Consider the following 25,909-nt stretch of genomic DNA (forward strand, 5'->3'; position numbering starts at 1 on the left):
AACTAACTCAACTCTTCTGTTGCAGTGCAAAAGTAGCCATAGCCCATATATGGCTGTATTCCAGCAAGAGGCTATTTTACAAAAACAGGTGGTAAGTCTGATTAGGGCTGTAGGCCAGTTTGTTCATCTAGAAATTCAATAAATGTTCATCGAATTAAATTGGATCTAATGATGTCGGAAACCAAAACCTTCTCCCTGCCCTCAAAGAAAACTTTTCCCCTTACCTTATCCTAAGGCTCTCAGCAGGTGCAGCCTTTAAGACTTTACTTGGCAGGCAAATCCACTGTAGGCACTCAGAAACCAGCTTCAGAACTGAAGTCAATGGGATGCACATGGGGCCCTGATCTTTGTGCTAAGCTCCCACCCCTGAACTCCACCTCAAGACACTATTGGATCTTAGCCAGATGTCCCTGTCCCCAGCAATGAAGTCTCACAAATAGATAACCTTTACTTCTGAGAAGCCACTCCAAGGCTCTAGCCTGCACCTCCAACCCTTACCTGGCCTCCATCTGAGGTTTCTCATGTTATCAGTATAAATACAATATTACTGGAAACAGTAGGCAAACAGAAAAAACTTCCACACTTAAGTGGGCCACAAGTTTCAACCCTAAGCAGTGAAGACTTCTTGGTGTTCCAGAATGTTGTTCCACAGCAGTCATGAGCACTGCTCTAACCTAGATCTTTTTATGTAAGTAGTATAAAAATCAGAAAAGTAAGTATGAAAAAAAAAAGAGGAGCTTATTGAATTGTAAATTTCTTTTTTTTTTTTTTTCACTTCACCTCAGTGACATAAACCCCACCCTACAAAAGAACCATTTGAATTGACATATACACACTATTATATATAAAAGGTAACTAATGAGAACCTACTGTATAGCCCAGGGAACTCTATTCAGTGCTCTGTAATGACCTATATGGGAATGGAGTCTAGAAGAGAGTGGATATATGTATATGTATGGCTGATTCACTTTGCTGTACAGCAGAAACTAACACAACATTGTAAATCAAGTATACTCCAATAAAAAACATTCATTTGAAAAAAAGAACCATTTGCTTTATATTTCACAATATTTTGACATCCTATTGGAACTGAGCAGAACCCTGCAGTACCCTCCTCCCCCCCATTACAAAACCAAGAAGTTAATGACTAGGACGATAGAGTCAGAGACTCAGTGTCTGATGTACATTCCTGAGTTGTTTCACAAATGCTATAACTGTCACCAGAGAAAACAGCTAACTGCATGGTGACCAGCTGTAGCCATGACATAAGCTACTCCAACTTGAGCAGTACTGAATCTATGGCTAGCACAATTCCAAGAACTGGCCTCAAGAGAATGGGATTAACATTATTGCTCATACTAATCTATATCTTTGTGGGCATCAAAATAATTGTGGTTTGCTCTGCCTGTATATGTAAGCGGACAACTAAAATTGTCAGCAAAGAGATGCTATAGACCCATGATGACACCTTCCACTCTGAGAATACAGCACCCTATGTCAGCATGAAGAGGGTACAGAAGATAGACCTTCACCCCTAATCCCGCAGAAATGGAATGATGTTCTGGTAAGTGGGGATATGTAAGCAGCTCTTTGCAGGAAACCACCCACAGCAGGAAGCCCCTGTCCTTGTCACTTTAGCAAAGTTATATTGTAACTAACTTTTAAAGCAGGCACCCCCATGCTCTACTCATCTCCGGCCCAAGCACACCCTTCAAATCTTTTAATCACACAAAACCCTGCCTAACTTGTTGGTTCTTTCCGGCGATCAAAGTAGAAATGAAGAATAAGTAATTAACAGATGACCAGATCTCTTCCCTAGCTTCCCCTTCAGTAATCTCCTGATCAAACTGCGTGCACAAGATAACATCTAGAGGAAGAGCACGAGGAGTCGACAAGCCTGCACGCAGTGAGGGATGGCAACAACTCTGACCCCCTATCTCAGTGATTAACTGGGATTACTCTTCTGTTTCCCTTTAAAAGCTTTCATGGCCTAGCAGAATCTTCGGAGATGGTTTTTGAGGGACGCTGAGTCCACCATTTCCCCAGATTGCCGGCATTCTGATTAAAGGCACCTTTCCTTTCTACCAGCACTTGTGAGTACATAATTGATTTTGTAAGCAGCGAGCAGCGGGACCCCATTCGCTCCATAACACTATGAAGTACATGTCCTGTTATCCATTATCTTCAAAACAGGCAATCACAGAACTAGAAACAAAGTATACCAACTGCATGACAAGGATCATATATGCTGCTCATGGACACTCAGATCCAGAGAGGTTAGTATAATATCCTGATTTAATTCTAGTGAGAAATACTTCGTTGTTGAAATTCACCAAAGAAGGTAACATAATTTGTCCTAGGTGCTACAAGATGCTTCCCACCAGAAAAAAAAAATTTTAAACAGCAAAATAAACTATAAATGTACATTTAAAATATTATTAGATCATCATTTTGGTTTTTGACCCCTAAACTGAGTTGGGCTCACATTTGGAAAAGTGCATGATGCTGCCAGTGAATTTCCCCTACCCACTGTAATTCTGTGGTTGGCATAGGCCAGAGAGGGAGAATTACAATGGTGAATTACGAACTTCTTGAGGGCAGGAAGTATGTATTACTCACCTTTGCCCCGCCAGAAAATCTGGCATATAGCAAACCAGGAAATGTTTGTTAATAAATGAATGAATGAATTTAATGAAGCCAAGAATCTAGATAATTAAGTTTGCCGAAACACACATGTTCTCCAAATTCCCTCAAGCATGCTTCAAAATCAGTATAATCCATGGGGACATCGGAAACTTTCCATCTGTGAGTGGGGAAACAACCCATGCCCTTATTTTCTCCAGCAGACTCACCGTCTTGAGTGTTTGGACTCAGGATTTGGGTCTTGAGTTCCTGCAGGCTAATTCCCAGACACCTGCAGATCTCCTCAGGGCTATAGGGTTCAGAGTGAAGGGCATCTTCTGTGATCAACAACATTTCTTCCAGACTGACCCCCAGCTTGGCCTGCACCTCCTCCAGCCGCAATACTTCCTCCCATGGCAAGCATTTGTGCTTAGCTAGGAGCTGCAATTTCAAACCAAGATAATGGTCAGTTTTCATTTCAGATATTGATATGCACGATTTTAATGAGCCAGATTCAACTTTAAGCTTTTTTGTTTCCATTCAACCTATCCACAATTCCCACCATTGCTTGAAAATGCACACTCGGTTCAGATGTTTGAAATTAAACATGCTTGTGTGACACTCACAGGCTAGTTGAGTATTTTTCCTAAAAAAACTAATCCCCCACTGATTTTTTTGCCTGTCACCACTTTCCCTCAGGGCTATTTCTTTGAATAATTTTGTCCTTTTGTCCCTATTCAGTTTATACCCAGTACACCACTCTCCATAAAGTCTACAGAAAACTATTCAAATCTCACATGATCTGGGTCCTGAGGTGGGCACTGCATGCCCGATTTCATCTGAGCACTTCCTGTTTACAACATGCCTCTTTGAAATGGCTAATGAATTTAAGTATCTGGGCGTTTGGAGTCAAGTCCCAGATTTTAAATGAAAACCTCATTGGTGACCTTACGAAACACCACTGCATTAGGTCATTGGTGGTAGTAGAGCTGTATGTTTCTCCACCCTCAAGAAAAGAGTTTGGCTTCCAGTTGCGCCCTGAGGCACCCCCTCAATCTACTGCAGAGGGTGAGATATAAACCAAACCTTTGTAACCTGGTCCACTCAAGGGAACCGCACTCCAGAATGTGTGTCCCTCATTTTCCCCAAACCACCCTTCAGGAGCAGGTGAAAATCAAAACAGCAGTGAAGGTATCTCTCACCCTGGGGTCTACAAAATTCATTCCCCAGGTGTGAGGACCACAGGTGCAGACTGCACAAACGGCAAAAAGGAGCAAACAAAAGAAGGGTAAATGTGCATCTGATTTACTCTTCTATTATGCTGATGATTTGATTTTCTTTCTTTTTGACAGGAAGCAGATTTACCAAAAGACCATTGTACTTGGTTAAGGCCACTCACTTCTGAAGAATGTTAATAACAGTAGTTCTTATATTTATTAATCCTCTTTTTAAAACTCTGGCTCATACATTTGAAAGGAGTTAATGATTTTAAGGCAGAACTGGTGAAAAAGACAATAGAATTACATTTTTCTGTTCAGTTATTTCACAGAACATGGTGCCATTTTTAAAGCAAGGATACAAGCTAAGACCTTTCTTCTGACCTTGTTTGCTTAGCATATTTAATGTTTATTAGCAGTGCTAGATTGACACCTCCATAGACTAACTCATTCATTCATTCAACTCATTCATTCATGGTCTCTATTCCAGTGTATTCCAAAAATAATTTCAGAAAACTTATAGACATACATAAAACAAAAGAAAAACATACAATATATTTATTTTATACAGAAAAAGAGCTGAAGTGTATGATCTCCTAGAATTACACTTCCTCGAAACACAGATCCAAATCCAACTGAGGTATACAATGAAGTTAACAGAAATAATTCACACTTGTATAATGCTGTATGATTTAAATGTGCTTTCTATTTCTTTTCAGCTTTGACAGCTCTGTGATACAGGTATTATTACCCTATTTAAGAGATGAGAGTGACTTGCCCAAAGTCACCTAGCTAGTAAGAACAGAGTTGGAAATTTAACCCGTGTCCTGTACCTCTTTCTTGCTTCCCCAAGGCCACATTCTCAATGGGCTATGCTTGATATCTATGTCACACTACTCATTTTAGCTTAAATCACCACTCAAGTTTTAGAAATGGTTTCTAAATACAAACTAAGTTTTGTGTTAGAAGTGAACATTCCAGTGATTTAAAACACTTTGATAGATGGGTTCCTTCTAAAATAAGAAGGAAATGGAAAAAAAATCAAAGAACGACCCCCAAGTGATGAGAATGGGCTCTTCCTAAGAACCTTGCGGTAAACACCATCTCCAAGTTCCCAACCCTGACCTCACGTGAACAAGTCACTTTGCCTCAGGCACTTGATCCCAGGAAACTGGCCCAGGACCGTGTGGGGAGAAAGTCTTTGAGGGTTGCCTGCTGCCTACAAAGCTGTTTTCAAAGGCAGCCTCCCAATGCACTTTTGTTCCACAAGCAGAGGCAGTAACATTCACTCTAGCAATATCCCAGTTTGCTGTTCGGCCTGCTTAGCTCTCAGCTGGAGGGTCCACATGGCCAATTGGGTGTGTATTTCAATTAAGAATGAAACCTACCACATGCCCTCAAGGACAGCTGCACAGCCATGAGTCGCTGAGTAGTGCACTACATTGTGGGAGTAAAATCGGAAAGCTGCTTAAGCCCTTTAAAATTTGGCCCAGGAAACAGAAAGATGACTTGCACATGAGGGAAGTGGGTGGGTAAGATCTGTTGCCCAAGACAGAACTTCATGAGGGAATTTGCCACTCACAGCCCTGTCGCCTGGCCCTACTTCACATTTGTGAAGCAGGGCTATGGGTCATTTTGTGACAAGTTCCTCACTCAGCAGCAGGGTGGGGATATAAGTGAAAGCAGTTCTTTGTCAACATCTACCATTTTCTTTTCACCACTACAAACATTAGGTGTTTATTTCCAATTCCATTCCTGGGAGGTTCCTGAGCCTGGCTGACAAGAAAGCAGGACAAGGAATATTTTGTCCACAGTCACGGAAAGAGGTAGATAAATAGCACTAGGACCCTGTCTTAGGTTGGTTTCTCTCGGAAGCAGGCCCTGAGACAAGAATTTAGGGGGAGAGGGTGATACAGAGAAGTGCTGGTAGAGGAGTGGAAAATGAGACAGGAAGAGAAGCCAAGATGAAGTTCAGTGATGTGAGAGGTGAAGCGGGGCCTGCTGAACCCTCTGGGACCTGTATGTATAAACCTCGGATGTGTCCTACGCATAGACAAGAAAGCTCAGATATTTACCCGCTAACTCTCATCCACCATTGATTGAGGGCTGATTCCAAGGGTGTTAGCTCCCCAGGCTTCCAGGCTGTCTCTTGTGCAAACTCAGTGCTCTCCTGCAGCTGGAAGACATCCTCAGTCTGAGAGGGTCTCTGGGGCTTCTATTAAGAGGGTGTGGCAGGAGAGTGCTAAGATACAGACTCTAACTCAGGAGCCTGTCTGTCAGAACCCACCTCTCTCGGACGTTCTCACTGCATTTTGCAGTATTAACAAGTCAACGGAAAAGTGTCAAGTCTTTCTCCTCACCAGGTCAGCAAAGGATAATATTTCAAATCCCTTCTCTGACAAGTTGTTTTCCACACAACAAAAGCAGCTGTGTTGTTGTTGGTTTGGGTTCTATAAATCATCCATGCTTATTTTTAAAATTTGAAGAAACACATAACAATTTGAAGTTTACAAAAATTACAAAGTATAAAATAAATCACCTGTAATCATCCCAATAAGATAACCACCAATCTCCCATCTGATATCCTATGATACATTTTTTATGCATACTTCTTACATACGTACACACATATAGTTTGACATAAATGGGATCATACATAACTGTTTTGTGGATACTTTTTTTTTTTTTTTTTTTTTTTTGCTTATCTCCCCCTCACCCTCTTCCAACTTCATGGAAGCCATTCCACAGTGACTTCCGTGCCCATGTTCCGCTCATAACCATCATGAACACATTCACAATGTTGACCTTCCCCAGTGTTGGTCATCCCCACTCTCCACGTTCTCCGTATTAGTTTGCAGGCCACAGAATAAATCTGAAGAAATCTGCACAACGGTGCAGAATGACTCTACTACAATCCTCACCGCGCCCTCAGCACAGCCTGTCTCTTTTCTAAGGCATCCCTAAGCATGGTGCTCCGGATTTCATGCACACCTAACTCCTAAGGGGCACAATGGAAAGAGCAGGGCTAAAGGTAGACCTGGACTCCTGCACTTAACTTAAAACAAGTCACAGCCTACCTTGGCTGGAAATTCCCAGTTTGTAAAATGGGACACCTAATGGCTACCGCACAAGCTACAGTGAAGATTAAATAAGATAATGCCTCTCTAGCTAGTTCTTTCCCACATGACACTTCTCCTATGCCTTCAAACGTATACAGGTGTTTCCTGTCATAAAATTCTTATTCCTAAAGCTACTGCTCTTAATTCCTCCTTCTCTTTTACTGTCCGACAACTAGAATCAGTGACCCATAGTCACTGCTTCTGGGTCCTCAGTGGCCACTCTAACTATTGAATATGGCCTCCCAAAGGTCTTTCTTATCTCCAGAACCACTTCCAAAGCCATGGGATTTCTCTCAGTCCTCTTATTCCTTATGAATCACTGGCTGCCAGCACTCTTCACTACCTAGCTTCTTCAGATTCCCTGTTGTACTGGCCTGTGTAGCCCTGAATTTTCCCGGTTTCCCTCTCACCTCTCTGGTCCTTACATTTCCACCCATGACTCAGTTTTCTCCTTTCATTATTATTGAAGCCATCTCCCAAATTTAACCCCCAGCCCTCTGCTCTTCTCTTGCCACATTCTCTCCCTCAGCAAACTGAACTCAGTCCTTGGTTTCAACTATTCTCTCAAAATAGTTGAAAGACTATTGTCCAAGCCAAGAGAAACATTCCAACCTCAAATTTCTAACCACTTATAAGAAAATTCCATGGGGATGTATCATCACCTCCCACTTTCATATCACCTTCCATCCTACCTTCCCCATATCTATGAGGGGCAGCACTATGCTTTCCACCCATCATTTCAGCTTAAAACTACAGCCCTTTTCGACCCAATACTTAGTCTTCACGTGCGCATGTCTGCATGCCATGCGTGTTCACTGCAGTGTAGGAAGCACTCACGGCTCCTGACTGCACGGGGCTCAGAGTCAACCCGAGGAGACAGGCATCAATTAATAATTATAGAGTGAAGAACTTACTCCATTTGTGATAAACTACTATAATGGAAAAATACAGGATGTCGCAAGCGCATATAAAAGGGCATTTAACATAATGGAAGTGGGGAGGGTGCTCATTCCTCAAAGTCATGGCATTTAAGCCAAAAGGAAGACAGAAACCCAGTCACAGAGAGCCTTATACCCGACCCTTTACTAGGTGCAGTCAGAGCTTCTTTCGTATCCCTCTCTTGTTATCCCATCCCCACTGACACTTTAAGACCCACTTCTCTTCAACCAAACAAAAGCTCCTGCTGCCAGCTTAACATTTCTAGAATACCTTGCTAACATTTGCACTTCCAGGACCAAGCCTGGGTGATCCTCAGCACAGCACTCAAGGTCCTGCTACACCTGGTTCCACTAAACACATCAACCCTACTCCCCAGTGTGTGCGTGCAGCCAGGACTCACCGTCCTGGGATACTCCACGCCAGCATCCTGGCAGAGTGAGCTCAACTCAATCAATAGGCTGCATGAAACTGGCTACGTTCCTGGGTGTTTGGTTTTCCCCCACTCAAATTCAAGAAAACTGCAGAAGCCCTGAGAATATTATACCCACTTCTCCTCACCCGACAAAGAATAAGCTCCATATTGACCACTAAGTGGCAGGAGCTAAAAAAAAAAAAAAAAAAAAAAAAAAACTGGATGAGTGATGGCCGCTGACCAGACACGCTCTGTAAAAAATCACACTGTAAATTTTCCTTGAAGCGTCAAAGGACCACATGAAACCCTCTCCTTCGTTGCTTCACATGTTGCCACAAGGAGCTCAGGGTATGCAAAATGCAACAGCATAATTTCCCTTCCCTTTTTGACTTCCCATAATACTTATTATCAGCATCACACATTTTATCCCTCAATATAATTAAGGGATACTCTTTTTTATCGACATAAGGCAATTCTGGAAAAGTTTTTTTTTTTTTAATTTGTTAATTTTTGGCTGCGTTGGGTCTTCGTTGCTGTGCGTGGGCTTTCTCTAGTTGTGGCGAGCGGGGGCTACTCTTCGTTGTGGTGTACGGACTTCTCATTGCGGTGGCTTCCCTTGTTGCGGAGCACGGTCTCTAGGCGCGTGGGCTTCAGTAGTTGTGGCACGTGGGCTCAGTAGCTGTGGCTCGCAGGCTCTAGAGCACAGGCTCAGTAGTTGTGGCGCACGGGGTTGGTTGCTCCGTGGCATCTGGGATCCTCCCAGACCAGGGCTCCAAACCTCTCTCCTGCATTGGCAGGCAGATTCCTAACCACTGTGCCACCAGGGAAGTCCCCCAATTCTGGAAAAGTTTAAGCCACTGAATATGTATAAAATATGAAAAATGTTGTGCTCATTAAAGATTTCTGGCTCCTTTTTAATTTAAGAACATAAAAATGTGCTTCACTTAAAAGAATCATTTGGTGGTGTGATGAACTGGGAGACTGGGATTGACATGTATACACTAATATGTATAAAATGGATAACTAATAAGAACCTGCTGTAGAAAAAAATAAATAAAATAAATTTCAAAAAAAAGAGAATCATTTACGCAAATAATAATTATAAATCTCTATTGTGTTTGCCTTGAAATGTTTTAAATTTTAGTTCAAATGCCTCTGTAAGACTCTGACTTTTAATGAATCTGCATTAATTAGTTTGGGGAAACTGTTAGAAAGAGAGGAGCAGGGAGGAAGAGAGAGAGAGAGGGAGAGAAAGGAGACTTAAGAACAGAAGAAATTATCAACATTAAAGCAAAACAAAGAAAAATCATCTTCATTGGTTTAGTGTACTTCCCTGTGCTAAGTAGATACAAAAGGTACTCATTTTTCAAAAAGGTACCTTGGGGAAATAGGAGGAGAGGAAAAATAAGTGTTATTTATTACAATTTTGCCACGTGGAGCTCTACTTAATCAGAATCATTTTCAAAACTATCCTGGGGGCTTCCCTGGTGGCGCAGTGGTTGAAAATCTGCCTGCCAATGCAGGGGACACGGGTTCGAGCCCTGGTCTGGGAAGATCCCACATGCCGCCGAGCAACTGGGCCCGTGAGCCACAACTACTGAGCCTGCGCGTCTGGAGCCTGTGCTCCGCAACAAGAGAGGCCGCGATAGTGAGAGGCCCGCGCACCGCGATGAAGAGTGGCCCCTGCTTGCCACAACTAGAGAAAGCCCTCGCACAGAAACGAAGACCCAACATAGCCATAAATAAATAAATAAATAAATAAAAATAAAATGACTAATACTCTTAAAAAAAAAACTATCCTGATCTGTCATTTCTCCACTAACACTTCATTTTTATTGTCTGAAAGCAACAAGTTTATTCAGATTAAGACAAGCTTCTTTACTTTTTTACATGAGAGTTTATTTCCTGATTTAATGAGACCATTTCCAAACAAAAATTATATTCATTCACACGTTGCTGAAAACGGAAGAATGGCACCATACTGTAATTAAAATAAGCTTAGCAGAATTCCAGCCTATATTCCCTAGGCAAGAGCATATTCTTGGCATCAAGATCTATCTGCAGAGCCTATATTAGCAGTTTTATCTATATTTCCCTTTTGTATATAACCTTGGATTCTCATGATTTGCAGCACAACATAATTTAGAAAACATTCTGCATCTTGATAAAGCCTTTCAATTTTCTCTCTTCCATATTTCAAAAGAGAGAAAAATTCAGAGTACTTAAAATAATGTGTTTTATCTACATCAACTGGGAGGAGTGTATGGCAAAAAGCCAATTTCACTGACCAAAGTACCTCTAAAATGCACATGGAGTTATACAGTTAAACTCAGAAGACAGCCTCAAGAACAAAAGGTTCTGCAGCGGATTAAGGTTTTCAGCTACTGCTCCAGAAAGAGAAGCCCTTTTTCTAGTTCACTCCCAATAGACACCTCCCTCTCCCATCCTGACAACTTTCACTACAGAGCTTCAGCACCACAATTTTATTTCTCATTTTCTTCTTGCATCTTTGGAAAAGCGTCGTTACAGTATGAACCCATTTCACACATCTCATACTTGTTTTGGCTCACCTATGGGTCTCATAGATGATATCTAATTTCGTGATAAAACTCTGAAAACACTGTTGTGTATGTTTGAGGTCTCCTCAGGAAGGCAGCACTTACTCATATACCTCAAAATAAAAAGTCAACAAGAATAAGCCCTTAAACAAATAAGACACTAATTTCTTCCATCTCCTGAAAGAAGTTTGCCCTAAGAGGGAAAAAAATTCACTGAAGCCTTTGACATTGAAAAGTTTACTGCACTACTTCTTCTCATATATGCACTGATCAGAAGAGTTTAATATTGAAACATTTCTTTCACAGAATTTTTAGAAATTATCTGAATAAGTAAATTGCATATTTAAAACACTTAAATCATGATTTAAAAAAAATGTTTAACACTAAAATTTTCCAGAAAAAAAAAAAACTTTTATTTTCCGGCTCATCCATTCCCAACTTCACAACTTCAGGGGATGGGAGTAAGGGGCAAAGTGGTATGTCAGCCCAAGGGATAACTGCACCTTACACAGCTCCATGGTATCTAGTCCAGTGCTAGGCACACCCTATGCACTTGTAAAAAATTGTGAAATTGAGCAAAATAAATATGACAGGGCAGGTAACCCAGGGAATAGTTATTCATTTATTCAACACATGTTTACCCTGTGCCTACTTCAGCCTAAGCACTATACCAGGCCTTGGGGATATAAGAGTTAACAAGATGGACAGTCTTGGCCCTCAGGTAAAATCAAGTCAGAAAGAAGAGATGGACATCAAACAACTGTGATAAATATCATACCCTTAGTCCCACCTTAGTCTGGGAGTAAGGAAGTCAAGGAAGGCTTTCCTGAGGGACACTTAGGCTGAGACTTCCTAGAGGGCTGCGGGGAGAGCATTCTGGGCATGTACAAAGTCCCTGCGGTGAGAATGAGCATCATGGCTAGAGTGTGATGGGACTGAGGGATGCTAAGAGAGGAAGAGGATGAGGTACACATCGGATCTTGCAGTTCTCTCCAGGAAGTGATAAGGACTTTTGACTTTATTCCCATGAAATGGAAAGCTTTTGAAAGGTGTTAAGCAGGGGAACTACCTGATCAGATTTAAATTTGTAAACCATCATGCTACCTGCTATTTGAAGGATGACTGGGAGAAAGCATGGTAGAGCTCCTGACCAAGATTCTACTCCCCAGCTCCCAGCCTCAGTTCTCTCCAACTTTTAAATCATAACATGTGCCATTCTAGATCTTACATAACATTTAATTTCTGTGCCACTTTTTAGAGCACCTGTTTACATACCACCTGATCAAATACTAACCATTTCCTGTTTCAAATCCCCCTAACCTTTACTCTCTACTCTATTCTTATGTCCTGTATCCTTTTGTATATCTTCATGCTAAGTGCACAACAGGTATTCAGTGAATACTTCCTAAGTAGATTTAAGGCTTGACTAGCAAGTGTCTTTTAAGCTGTGGAACAGAGAACTGTCAAGACTCCCTTCTGGTGTGCGTTTCCCTAGTAGACACCAAGCCTGCATTTTTAGAGGGAACAGTGATGGCCAATGGTGCATGTGAGAGGACGGAGGGTTGAGGCTATCATCACTTTTGTCGAAGAAACAAGATTAGTTATGGTCACCTCCCATCAATCACCTCCAACTATCTTTCTCCACCTGTAGACCTAACCCATGGCCTGTACTACACAGATATAAGCTGAGCTGTCCTCTTCTCCCCATTGCCACCCTAGAAGACTCAACTGTGAAGTTCACATACTTTCCAAATAGCTAGAGGTTGCAAGGCACACCTATACGTTTATTTATCTCCTGAGTTTGAAATCAAATTTCTCTGTACGAAAAAACTTCAGTTAGAACACTGCTGCAGTCAGAATGTTGCCCTACATTTTAGGGAAAGAGACAAAATAATAGGGAACAAAGAGAAAAAGAACAAGAGAAAGCCTACTTCAAGTTTCACTAGTTTGCCAAGTTCATACCTTTGCAGCCAGCCGACACTCCATCACCCTGATATTGAAATGAGAAGTTGCTGCTTTATTCATTTCCACACAACTGTTGGCAATCACAAACACTGCTCCACTTGGGAGTTTCACATCAGTTGCCCTCAGAGGACTAAATTCTATCAACTTGGCCTATTGAGAAAAAAAAATGACAGGTGAGATATAATGTATTAGAATTCAGAAAATGTTTAACCACTTATGTATTTATTTATCTTAGTAAAAATTTTTCCCAAAAATGCATTCATTTATTCATTCAAATATTATTTACTGACCTCCAGGCACTGTACTAGGCACTGGAGATACAAAAGTGAACAAGACAGACACTGTTCCTGCCCTCATAGAGATTACAATCTAGTGGGAAAGGCAGTCAAGTAGTCAAATACACTGCCAGGTTGTGTTACAAGGGTAGCAAAGCACAGGGCACTATATAGAAACACAGTTGTAGCACCTGATCAGATATAGCCTAGTGTAGGCGCCTCTGAAAAAAAGGGAAATCTAAACTGAGACTTAAAGGATAAGCAAAAGTAGGACAGACAGAGGGTTTCTTTACCCAAATAGGATGTCAAGAAGAGGGAAGAGTATAAGCAAGTTCACAGGCAAAAAATAATATGAGGTGTTAATAGAGCTTTGGGTATTGCAATTTAGCTGGAGCTTAGTGTTTGAGGGATGAGGCATGGTGAGAGGATAGAACTGAGCGGAGGGCAGGTAAAGCAGGGGTCAGACCATGAAGTACTTTGCAAGCCCAAAGAATTTGGACTTTTTTCAGACTCTACAGCTAACTTATGTTAACAACAGGACTCTTGCCATCATGTCTGCTTGTCAGGTCTCATCCAAAAGACCCACAGTATTTTCTTAGCATTAAACCAAATTTCCTCATGCCTCCTGTCGTTGGCTTAGGGGAATCAACAACAAATACTCTTAATAAGAAGAAATCCAGGTATTCTTGGAAAATAGCCAAGCCTGTAGGAATCTGATGGAAAACTAAGAAAAGATTTTAAAGAAATGTCTGTTTCTATTTTGGAAATGGTCAGTTTATGGCAACTATGAAAACCTCTGCTCTGTCTATGGGAGTTGATAACCAAGGGGAAGTGGTATTGGCTAAGGAATTCATTCCTGGCTTCCTGTCAGCATTCTTTTCCCTACCACTAAAGCCCCAAAAATGTTGACAGAGAAAAATGATACCATAGAGTAAATTACAAAAAAGAGGACTAGTGAATATATGTGGTAAGAGAACTAACATTTGGGTTTAAAACCAACAGGAGATTATGAAAATGCCATGAGATGAAATGATTTGGGACAAGAGCGAGAAAAGAGGTCCCAATAACTAGGGAGTTGAGAAATCGCATACTAACAATGAATTAGAAGGAGGGGGAAAAAAAGAAACCTAGACACCTGAGGTATGATTCTGGAAGCTTAAGGGAGAGGTGATCAACATGAAACAGAGCCAGTGAACTGGTGATAGCCTTGAATTACAAAGCAGTTGAGAAATACCATCCTACAATAGAGCCTAATAGAATAGGCTGCCCAGAAAAAAAAGCAAAGCACTCTGAGGATCTCAAGGCCTTCCTCTCTGGGTGAACATTCCCTGGTGGATATTTCCAAATAGCTCAATGCCACCTACAGTTCCTTCTTCTGCAAGAAATGATATGGACTGGTCCATCCCTCCTCCTTCAGTGCCAATGTAATGCTCACTCTTGGCGCAGATTTCTGCAAGTTCCACCTGGAAAAGTAAAAATTGATTTGCACTGTGAGTATATCATAATCTATTGCTCATTCATTTCCTACTCCAGACATGACATATGGGTTTGAATTCCAGTGCAGCTCTGATCAACTGATGGTAGCTGCCTGCAGCATTGGGTTAACAAGAACTCCAAGACTACTATTAAGCTCAATAGGAAAACATACAAAGATCAATTAATGTCTGCTATGAGTTGGAATGAGATATTGACTGTGCACGTTGTGTACAGTCTCGTCCCGCAGTACCCATAGGAGATTCGTTCCAGGACCCCACGGGATACCAAAATCTGAGGATGCTCAAGTTCCGTATATAATATGGCAAAGTACTTGCACATAACCTATGCACATCCTCTCATATACTTTAGATAATCTCTAGATTACTTATAATACTTAATACAATGTAAATACTATGTAAATAGTTGTAAATACAATGTGAATGCCGCGTAAATAGTTGCCAGTGTGCAGCAAATTCAAGTTTTGCTTTTTGGAACTTTCTGGACTTTTTTTTTGGAATATTTTTGATCTATGGTTGGTTGAATCTGCAGATGCAGAACCTGAAGATATAAGGAGGGCCGACTGTATTTGCTATCCCTAAAAGACTCCACAGGGCAAGCAGTTTCTCCCATCTTTCTATTTGCTCCATCCCTCTCTAGACTGGCATCACCAAAAATCTCATATGGGCACTCATTCATTTCTGCCTCAGCTCTCTTTGTCTCCCAACAGTGGACTACTCCACAGTCTCCCCACAGCCAAAGTGAGGTCATCCAACCTTATTTCCTGGTCCAAAAGTAATGCTGCCTCTGTGGCTTTTCCATTAAATGTAAGAATCAGAACTAGTGTCATCTCATCAGACACACCTTCCTCCAATCAAGATGAAGAGGCCCAATACATGAACACATTTCTAACCCAAACTGAAAATGTCAAAATATCTATTTAAGAATCTTCTATGGCTTCCTATTCCTTCTATGGCTTCTTATTTCCTAGAAATAAGTTCAAATTCCTCAACCTGGCATTTCAAAGCTTTCCAAAAGGTGCAACCAGTTTACACATGAAATCATATTATCTACCACTCTTTTCCAATTATACTTGTCTCCATGACCATCTCACACATTTATGTAACCTGGTATTATTTCCTGTCTTCTCTCATATAAATCCTATTGCCATTCAATATCCGGCTTACTGGCTACCTACTATGGGCAAGTCCACTCAAATCTTCCTCCATCACAGAGTCTTCCTCAAATACTGTTCCCACCATGGCATCCTGCTTCTCTAAACCCTCACAAAACTAACAGTATCATCCACTTACCCTACTATTCATTCATTCATTTTCTTTTTCTTCTAAGACTCGATTCAAGCCTTTACTTCTTACCTGTTTTACTAGAAGATCCCCCTAGAGTGATCATTCTGAAGCACTGATATAATCATCTCTTGCTTGCTTGGTTGCCAATGCCTTGACGATCATACTTCTCACTGTGGTACACAACATCTCTAATGACTTATCCCTTGCTCACACCTCCATCCTGCTCTCCCACCACTAACCCCGTAAACCCTAGGCTCAGACCACCGGAAAAATGCTGTTCCTCGTCACCTCCAGGCTCTCTCAGTGCCTTTAAAACTGTGAAATCCTGTCCTCCTCACTCAGTACTCCTCTCTCCAGCATCCCCCACTCGTCATCAGGATTAAGCCAAGTGTCACCTCTCCCTTGGAGCCCTCACCACCACCCAAAGGCACACACACTCCACATAATCCCTCTTCTGTGCTCCCTGTATAAAACTCTATGCTCATTTAACAAACCATGCTTTAAGTGTGGCCTTCCTTGTGTGTTTACCCATCAGTCTATGAGAGCCCATGCAGTGCCCAGACCAGAGCCCACTTAACTAATAAGATTGAATCACATGGTGTTCATTATTGCTCTTTAATAGTGTCAGGTTTCAATCACATCTATCTACCCCAGAAAATCGTCAGTCCTGTGAGAGACAGATAAAATTGGTGTTTCTTTTGTGCCCCCTACCTCACACAATGCCGAGCACATAGTAAATACTCAATAAACACCCGCTGCTTTCACTTTCTGAGAATAGCTGCCCAAACATCATTTGATAGATCCTGTAAGTGTCATATTCCTTGTTGGATTCACTAACATTAATTTTGCCTCATGACACGAGGTAAGCTTGGTATTTTGACGTAATGGGCATTGTGCGTGGCCTAATGAACGCACCAGAACCGGCAACCTTCCATAATAGGCACATTAAAAATAAATTAGTAACCAAAAGGTCAAAATACTTGGATTTTAAAATGTAAAGAAACAATACACCCAGGAGAAGAAGTCCACGCACAATTCATGAGGAATGAGGAGACCTGGGTCCCTACATAACTGTGACAGTGGCCAGTGTGAAAAGTCACCTCCCCACAACAGCAGTAACAGTCATACTTACATGCTAAGTACCTGGCATTATCTCTCCTTTAGGCCTCCAAACAACTCTCTGCTTATCCTTATTATACAGATGAGGGAAATGGGACTTGGAGACATAAACAGTGGAGAAGCCAGGATTTTAACCTCATCTGCCTGACTCCAAAGTTTGTGTTCTTTTCACACTGGACTTTTATTACTCCCCTACCCACCGCCAAATAATATAACCAAATAACATAGCCTATTTTTTTCACTACCTCCGAGGGGTGTGAAATGACAAATGAGATCACCAAAATTTAAGTATTCTCCCTCTTAAGAGGAAAGAAACTAAGGCATCGAGAAGTATATGCTTATTAATTGTTTTTAAAAGCCTCTGAATGTGTGGCAACAACTGTATACTTTAACAGAAATATGTTAATTTTTCCAGACTACCTATCTCCACGAAATTCAGAGGGACCCCAGGAGTCCCCAGCATCTCTGTGTCAAGGAGAGTCCATCTGCAGGGCTGCAGACATCCCTATACTTTGCTGATACCTCTCATGCTGAATTCTGACATGTGGATCTCATTACTGGATAGACAATAACCATGAGTTTTAAATGGAGGAAACAAAAAGAAAATGAAGATAAGAAAGTTGAAAGATGAAAGAAAGGATGACTCATTGTACAGTCCCCCCGGAATGCATGAGGAATTCAGTGGTAAATATAGAGGAAAGAAACTAGTACCAGAAGCTTCCAAATCTTGATTAAAGCCCCAACCCTCCTGCCAACTAGCTAGGTGACTTTAGATAGATTGCTTAACTTTTCTGAGTTTCCATTTCTTCATATACTATTAATAACAATAATAGTTTTCACAGTTAGAATTTATTGACTACTTACTATATGCCAGGTACTGTTCCAATTGCTTTGTATGAATTAATCATTTACTTCTCACAATGACCCTATAAGATAGGTATCTCCTCCTCATTTTACAGACAAGGAAACTGAGTGGGTTTATTAGCTGAGACTAGGCTAGTAATTACTAAAGCTGAAATTCAAACTCCACTTGTCTAACCCCAGAGCCCATACTCTTAATCACCAGGCTATATTACCTCCCGTCCATAATATGGAGAAAAATACCTACCTCCCTGGCTACGGGATTATTGTGATGATCCAGTGAATTAGATAAAAACATCCCATAAACTCTAAAGAAGTACACAATTTTAAATTTTATTATTTTTACAGAATGAATAAGGAATCATCTGATTTATACAAGTAAGTAGCTAAATCCCAAGCCAAATGTAAAAACAGGTTTAATTAATCTGGAACTCAGGACCATTTTTTGAACTGTTCAGGGGGAGTTCCCTGGTGGCCTAGTGGTTAGGATTCCAGGCTTTCACTCTCATGGCCCTGGGTTCATGGCCCTGGGTTCAATCCCTGTTTGGGGAACTAAGATCCCCCAAGCCTCGAGGTGCAGCCCAAAAAAAAAAAAAAAATTTTTTTTTAAAACTGTTCAGGGAAAGAGAGAACTTAAAAGATTCTGGGTGTCCCTAAGAGAACCAATTCAACAATAAAGTGTAATGGAGCTTGAGACAAACAGGAGAATGTGTGTTCCATTTAAAGCATCCGAGCCTAAATTTGGGGGTGGGGGGAAGGGGCGTGGAGGGGGGAGTCCCTGCCTGCCAAACAAAACATGCCTGTAGTATAAACTTCAACTGCAGGCCCACAGGCAGCTTCCCCAGTGGCCCTAGCCCTTCACCCCCATACTAAAAGGAAAAAGGTCAAATCCTAAATGGTTATGAGATGTGAAGAAACTAGACACAAAAGATTTTTTTTTAATTTCAAATCTTGTTTAAGGAAAAACTTGCATGCCTCCGACAATAAGCAAAAATCAGTGCTAGGCCCATAGCCTTAGCCAGGGATGGCATGACCTGAACTCAGAGAACCATTAATGGAGGGGCCTTAACAGCAGGGGATGTAAACGGGAGGGAGCAGAGAATGCCTATCATTCTGGGTGATGTGAAGGAGACATGTGAGCCTCCCTCACCCTTTCTTTCCTTGGGGACACTGGAAATAGAACCGTAAAATGTGCTCCAAGAGTTATAATCAGGCAGAGTGACCTGCAAAGACACTAAATACTCCATACACACTTGAATTATGTAAAATATCAAGAGATTTCATGAGAATAAGAAGGAGCTGTCAAAAACACATTAACAAAAGTGTATGGAAAGAAGCCTATAGGAAGTTAACTTCCAGAACAAACCGAATCATGCTTTGTGACCACCTAGAGGGGTGGGATAGGGAGGGTGGGAGGGAGGGAGACGCAAGAGGGAGGAGATATGGGAATATATGTATACGTATAGCTGATTCACTTTGTTATACAGCAGAAACTAACACACCATTGTAAAGCAATTATACTCCAATAAAGATGTTAAAAAAATCAATAAATAAAAAATAAAAAATTATTAGGCAAACATCATAGTAACAATTCTTACAGGCAAGATACACTAATGGATAAATGGATGAAAGTTTGAAGAGAAACAGAACAGTTACAGAAATTACTCCAAAATACTTATGATTACAAAAGGAAAAATAGTGGAGAAATCTATCGGGCAGCAAGTCAACTAAATGATAAAGTTTAAAATCACTAGTAATAAGATATATCAACATCGTGATAGAATGCATAAAGAAGGACACATCACTTCTGTGATATTCTTGCCAAAAAATGCATAACCTCAATCTAATCATGACAAAAAAATCTGACAAACCCAAATTGATAGATATGAAGGTACTAAATAACTGACTGCAAAATAACTGAGCAGGACTTATCATAGTATCAGGGTCATGGAAGACAAAGAATGAGGAACTGCCACAGATTGGAAAAGCTTAAGGAGAGACCATTAAATGCAATGTAGAATCCTGGATTAGATCCTGGAACAGAAAAAGAACATTAGGAGGAAAACTGGCGGTTTGAATGAGGTCTATAGTATAGTTAATAGTATTGTATCAATGTTAATTTCCTGGTTTTGAAAATTGTACTATGGATATATAAGTTGTTAACATTAGGGAAAATGAGGTGACGTGTGTACCTGAACTCTATTATTTTTTAACAGCTTTTTTGTGGTAGAAGTGACATACACATATTTAGTATAAATTTTAATAAGCTTGACATATGTATTCACCCATCAAAGCATCACCACAAGATAGTGAACACCTATCCATCACCTCTAAAAGTTTCCTAATGGCCTTTTGTGCTCCCTCGTTCCTGCATTACAGCCTGGGCTCCCCAGCCCACTTATCCCTGGCACTGACCTGCTTTCTGTCACCATAGATCAGCTTGCATTATCTAGAGTTCTGTGTAAATGAAAAAAATGTGTTCTTTTGTGTCTGAGTTCTTTCATGCAGCATAATTCTTTCTGAGATCCATCCATGTCATTTGTAGTTCATCCCTTCATACTGCTGGTAGTATTCCATTGTATGCCTATACCACAGTTTGTTTGTTCATTTGCCGTTTGACGGACATTTGGGTTGTTTTTAGCTTTTGGCTATTGCAGATAGAGCTGCTGTGAGCATTGGTGTATAACAACAACAAAAAAAAGAACAAACCGAATCAAATTTGAGGACCGGATCCCTGATGCCTGAGGGATTCTGAGGCCCACCCACTTCACCTATCCCCCAAGCCCCTCCCCCCCCCAACACAGGCAATCTGAGAACCCTCAGGCAAAAACAGCAAAGCTCTAATGAAGAAGGGACTCATTCCCCTCCCACCAATGTATCAATATTTTCTTCTGTCCTTACACCTGAGCATGTCAAGAACCCCAGGCGCCTCCAATCTCCAGATTGTCAGAAGACAATCTGACTACATGAGAAATTTTTCCGAAGTTTGTAGCCAATAAACTCATTTCTATTTTGACTCCTGCCCTCTGGACAGTTAGGAGAACCCTGGCATTATTCATGGATCTTCTTTTAAAGCTACTGAAGATAGTTAATGAGGCTAATTTAGCCCTTTGTGTGGGCCCTTTGCTTCCCTTGATGCCGCAGCCTGGGAAAGAACCAAAAATCACATGGCCTCCCAAATTAAACAGTGTACCCATCTGCTGACCAGTGGGGATCCAGTAATAACAGAAATAACAGGGTTAGGTTTAATAGTCACTGAGAAGGGCTAAAGATTCATAAATGTGTTGCCTAGCTAAAACTGGACATTAATAAAGACAATAAAAATATTACAAAGACAATAAAAATACAAAAGACTTCAAGATATCAATACAGTAAACTTTATTTTTGTTTAGCAGTTTTACTAATGAGATTGTTAAAAGTAGAATAATTATGTAGACAGAAAATGTTAATCTTTTCCTATGGGAAGCCTTGCTGTTAAGAACACAGACCCTAACCGAGACAGCATCGTGCAGCTATTGTAGGTCACCGACAAGTGCAAGAGAAAAGAAGGAAATGAACAGCCCCATTCATTCACTCAACAGTCATTTAAATACTAGCATCCTACAGATAAGTGGACAGGTCACTCAGTGCCTTCCCTCAAGGAGCTCACAATATTGATAATGTCTTCAGGTGAACAAGTCTTTCAAAAGAAAGTGTATAACTAGTGTGCCAGACAATGATTTGCCCCCTAGATGTGCTGTCCACCCACCTCCATCCTACTATCTGCCCAGGAGGCTGCCCAGTATGAACTATATCGAGAGGCTCCTGTGCACTCTGCTTCCCACTGGGTTTTTTCAACAGAGGACTCTGGCAGGAAATGGGGAATGAGGGAGGGGGGAGTGAGGTCACGCTGCCAAGATCACCTTCAGACCCAAGGGCATGACAGCTCAGCTACAGCTAGTCCTCATTACCTACTACACCTTTGGAAATAGTTCGCTATGAAATAAATTGCCCTTGATTAATGAGTGTGCTGTCTATTTCTTGTCATGACCCTGGCTGATATATCTAGATAAGGTGAAAATGTTAATGGCTCCTCTGACTTTTCTTTGCCTCAAATATTTTCTCAACTTTCTCCCCCTGCAATCCTTCTCCACCTTAACTTTCAAAATGCCTGGGTTCTTACTTGGGGCTATTTTCAAATTCTTCCCCAAATTGGCAAACCTGTTAGGTAGACCCCAGCCAAGTAGGAGAAACTTCATGAAACAGCACCAAGGTAAATCTAAAAAAGACTGATATAGACTTGCTTTGTTTTGTAACATGGCTGATGACCAAACTCTAACTTGTGGACACTTTGGAGTGTTCTAAGGGGGGAAAAAAGTAGGCTTGCTTTAATTAGAAAAAGAAGAAGAAGGAGGTTATTATTTCTTCTTCACATCTCTAACTCAAAGAGATTAGTAACTTTCATATTTTTTATTTCAAGAAAAGTTGCCCGAGGACAATGACAGCCAGTTCCCAAATGAACATAGCAGATGCAACTGACTCTGATGGTTCAGGCTGAAAAGTTCCAGTAAATAATGCAGGAAAGGAAAAAGGAGGAGTTCAAATATTAAAAAAAATCAGCAACCACAAAGAAACAACACTGAAGAGGATTCTCAAAAGTAAATCTGAAAAACCTGCTAAAATCTAGAACCATCAAAGAGTATGCACTCACAAGTGTATATCACCCACACAAAAAAAGAACAAAAGTGGACTCCTCCATCCGTGTACACTGAAGAGAACATAATCTAATGAATCTGGAGAAGGCTAGTAATTGGGCAATGTGGCTCTCAAAATATCTGGGGTGCTTAGTGAGGGCAGAAGCACAGTCTTCAAGTCATCTCCCTTCAAACTGTAAAGAAAGAACAAGGACCACTTCCCTAACCTAACTGACCTGCAACCTTGAGTCATGGAGGGGCCCAGATTCTGAGAGGAGACCTTCAACAAGGCAGGAACACTGCATTTTATGTGAAACAGTTTGGGATTCCAGGTCCATGGGGAACATGAGAAAATATCTATGATAGGTTTCTTCTAGATCTCAACCATTGCTACCTGTATTGGATGAGGAAGAACCTTCATAGGTGCCTGTAACATACAACCTTGAATAAATGACGATCCTGGATGTGCAGATATGTGTGGTAAGACTATTAAAATGCTAACATGGGGCTTCCCTGGTGGCGCAGTGGTTGAGAATCTGCCTGCTAATGCAGGGGACACGGGTTCGAGCTCTGGTCTGGGAAGATCCCACATGCCACGGAGCGGCTGGGCCCGTGAGCCACAACTGCTGAGCCTGCGCGTCTGGAGCCTGTGCCCCGCAGCGGGAGAGGCCGCGATGGTGAAAGGCCCGCGCACCGCGATGAAGAGCGGTCCCCGCACCGCGATGAAGAGTGGCCCCCGCTTGCCGCAGCTAGAGAAAGCCCTCGCACGAACCGAAGACCCAACACAGCCAAAAATAAATAATAAATAAATAAATAAAGTAGCTATAAAAAAAAAAAAAAAAAAAATGCTAACATGAATCCAACAGGTAATAATGAGATGCAAAGGGAGGAAAGAAAACAGTACCCTCTGTGGTCCTCTAAGTGAGGGCCTCAGACAAAGCAATGGTGTCACTGGGGGACAGATTAGAAGTACAGACTCGGGCCTCACCCCAGACCTGCTGAATCAGAATCTGTAGCTTAACAAGAGCCCCAGGTGATTTGTAGTCACATTAAATTTGAAAGCACTCCTCTAAAAAAATTTCCTACACTTGGGATTTTTTTTTTTTTTTTTTGGCTGCACCACGCGGTATGTGGAACTTCCCTGACCAGGGATCGAACTTGCACTCCCTGCAGTGGAAGCGCGGTGTCTTATCCACTGGACCACCAGGGGAGTCCTCACTGGGGCTTTCTTAATAAATTAAGCAGACAGGAAAGAATAGGAAGAAAAAAGGGAAGGAAGCTAACAAATGTCACGTGTCTTCTAAGGCAAGATACTATGAGGATATTTCATATGTGGTATCTTATTAAGTCTCCAAAATGACTCTGAAATGTCAAAATTATAATTGCTACTTTATACAGAAGGAAACTGAGGCTCGGAAAGATCAATAAAGTAACCTAAGCTAAGAGTCAAAGCCTCACAGGGTTGGCTCCAAAGTCCACCAGGTCACCTTATCCCCCTGCCCCAAAAAATGGAGGCTGTGCCTAGACAGTGGGCCCCGGTAAGCACACGGAGCAAAATGTATCCATCCCGGAACTGAATATTCCTCCTGTAAAAATGAACAACGGAGTTGACCAAAGGGCCCTAGGATGCAGATATTTCTGAGTCATCACAATTTCACTCCATCTTATCCCCAGGTTAGAAAGAAAAAAAATCCACCTTGCTGGACAGTTTGGGGCTTGAAGTGCTTTCCCGTTATCCGTCTCCAAATACAATCCCACACACCTCCCTCCCAAACAGCCACAACCCAGAGGGATCTCAATATAAGGCTGACATTTTGGTAAGATTTCTGCAGCCTAATAATAGTAATAGCAGCTAATACACTGAGTCAGACATTGTTCTAAGCACTTTTCATGAACTGTAACATTTCAAATCCATGAGGGAAGTTTTCATTAATAAACGCATTTTGTAATGCAGAAACTGAAGCATAGAGAGGTTAAGTTTAGAGAGGTTAAGTTGCCCAAGATCATTCAACTAGTAAGGGGCAGAGTCAGGATTTGAACTCAGAATCTTGGCTCTAAGGTTTCGACCACAATACTATTCTTTACCCCTAAGGGGAATGGAGTTTCAAGGGTGAGCCAGGAACCCAAAATTCAGAAGCCCCCAAAAGCCTTCTGTGTATACTTTTATCTCTCACTAGCGCAATTAATTCAATCCCTTTCATTGTTTAAATTCGAAAGAAAGAAAGAAAGGCCAGCAAACACATACCAAGGTAACTATTATTAGGAAGAGGGGAGGAGGTGAGACAGAATTGAAAAAACAAAAAAAAAGTTGTTGTGGGAAGACAGCAGGAGGCAGAGGCCTGGCCAGATTGATGGACTCAGACAAGAACATGACCCAAGTCACTGCTACTAAATACCAAGGGGCCTACACACGCCTGTGGTAAAGGCTGGTGTCACTCGCTTGGCTAGCAGACCATTTGTTTTGGCTCTGACCTTTGAAGAATGTGAAATAATGATGATAATAATGGATGGGCAGCAGGCCTGCAATCTCTGTGGTTTGGCAAGTGTGTCCTGGAACGGCACATCCCTGCCCATGGTCAGAGGGAGGCTCCCACTCCTTGGCGGGGGAGGGTTCTTCATGCGGAGTTTTGAGCGGCACTGTCCTGTCCCACCCTCAAGGTCCGGACTGCAGGAAATCTGATTGTAAGCCAATCTGGACTCTCCGGGAGAAGGTAAAGAGTGGGGGGAGCATTAGATAATTAACTATTCTTTTTCCCCCAGCACAACTGTTCAAATTAACACCTGTTAATTTTCCTCATATGACTCCAATTGTACAGAAATGGACCCAACCCAAAGAGAAAAAAATAACTCCCATGAATCATCATCTAGATTGACCAAATCCATAACTCGGCAGACACGTTTGCCTGGGAGAAAAGATTTTACGTGTACAGTATTCAATTCACAAAGACTTTAACATGAAGTGGGAAGAATCTTTAGGGTCAGGAAATGGTGAAGAGTGTTAAAAGAGTTGTTACAAGGGAAATTTGAGCTGTGCTCAAACGTTATGTCAAGAGCATCTACTATAGGTCATTGTAAGAAACAGTCACATGAACATCATTTTTGCATTTGTTTTCAGACTGCTGGAGTGGTCATTTTCATTATGCTTTGTGTGCTGTAAAGAATCCATGTGAGAAATGCATTTTAGAATTTAGTACCTCCAGAGAAAACATTGCCTCCTCTGAAGAACCGGAATGGTTTCTCTATTCTGATCACAAGACCTATATAAATTACTATGTTTCCCTTTTTACCTTGGCTTCCAGTAATCTCAGTAAATACAGTTAAACAAAACAATTATACTTAGTAATTAACAGTTGGTGTGCTTTCATTCTT

The 25,909-nt window shown here is 41.4% G+C and overlaps 1 protein-coding gene across 4 annotated transcripts in view; it reads right to left on the minus strand.

Moving 5' to 3' along the window:
• Positions 1-25,909, minus strand: part of GALK2 (galactokinase 2) — a 140,027-nt gene that overhangs the window by 41,809 nt on the left and 72,309 nt on the right. For all 4 annotated transcript variants that reach the window (XM_059913323.1, XM_059913324.1, XM_059913325.1 and 1 more), the window contains 3 exons: positions 14,472-14,570; positions 12,830-12,982; positions 2,853-3,063 (listed from right to left, as the gene is read on the minus strand). In XM_059913323.1, coding sequence (XP_059769306.1) covers positions 2,853-3,063; positions 12,830-12,982; positions 14,472-14,570 — 463 coding nt within the window. The remainder of the gene's footprint in view (positions 1-2,852; positions 3,064-12,829; positions 12,983-14,471; positions 14,571-25,909) is intronic.

This window comes from Balaenoptera ricei, chromosome 2, assembly GCF_028023285.1.
Source record: "Balaenoptera ricei isolate mBalRic1 chromosome 2, mBalRic1.hap2, whole genome shotgun sequence".
Classification (NCBI taxonomy): Eukaryota; Metazoa; Chordata; class Mammalia; order Artiodactyla; family Balaenopteridae; genus Balaenoptera; species Balaenoptera ricei.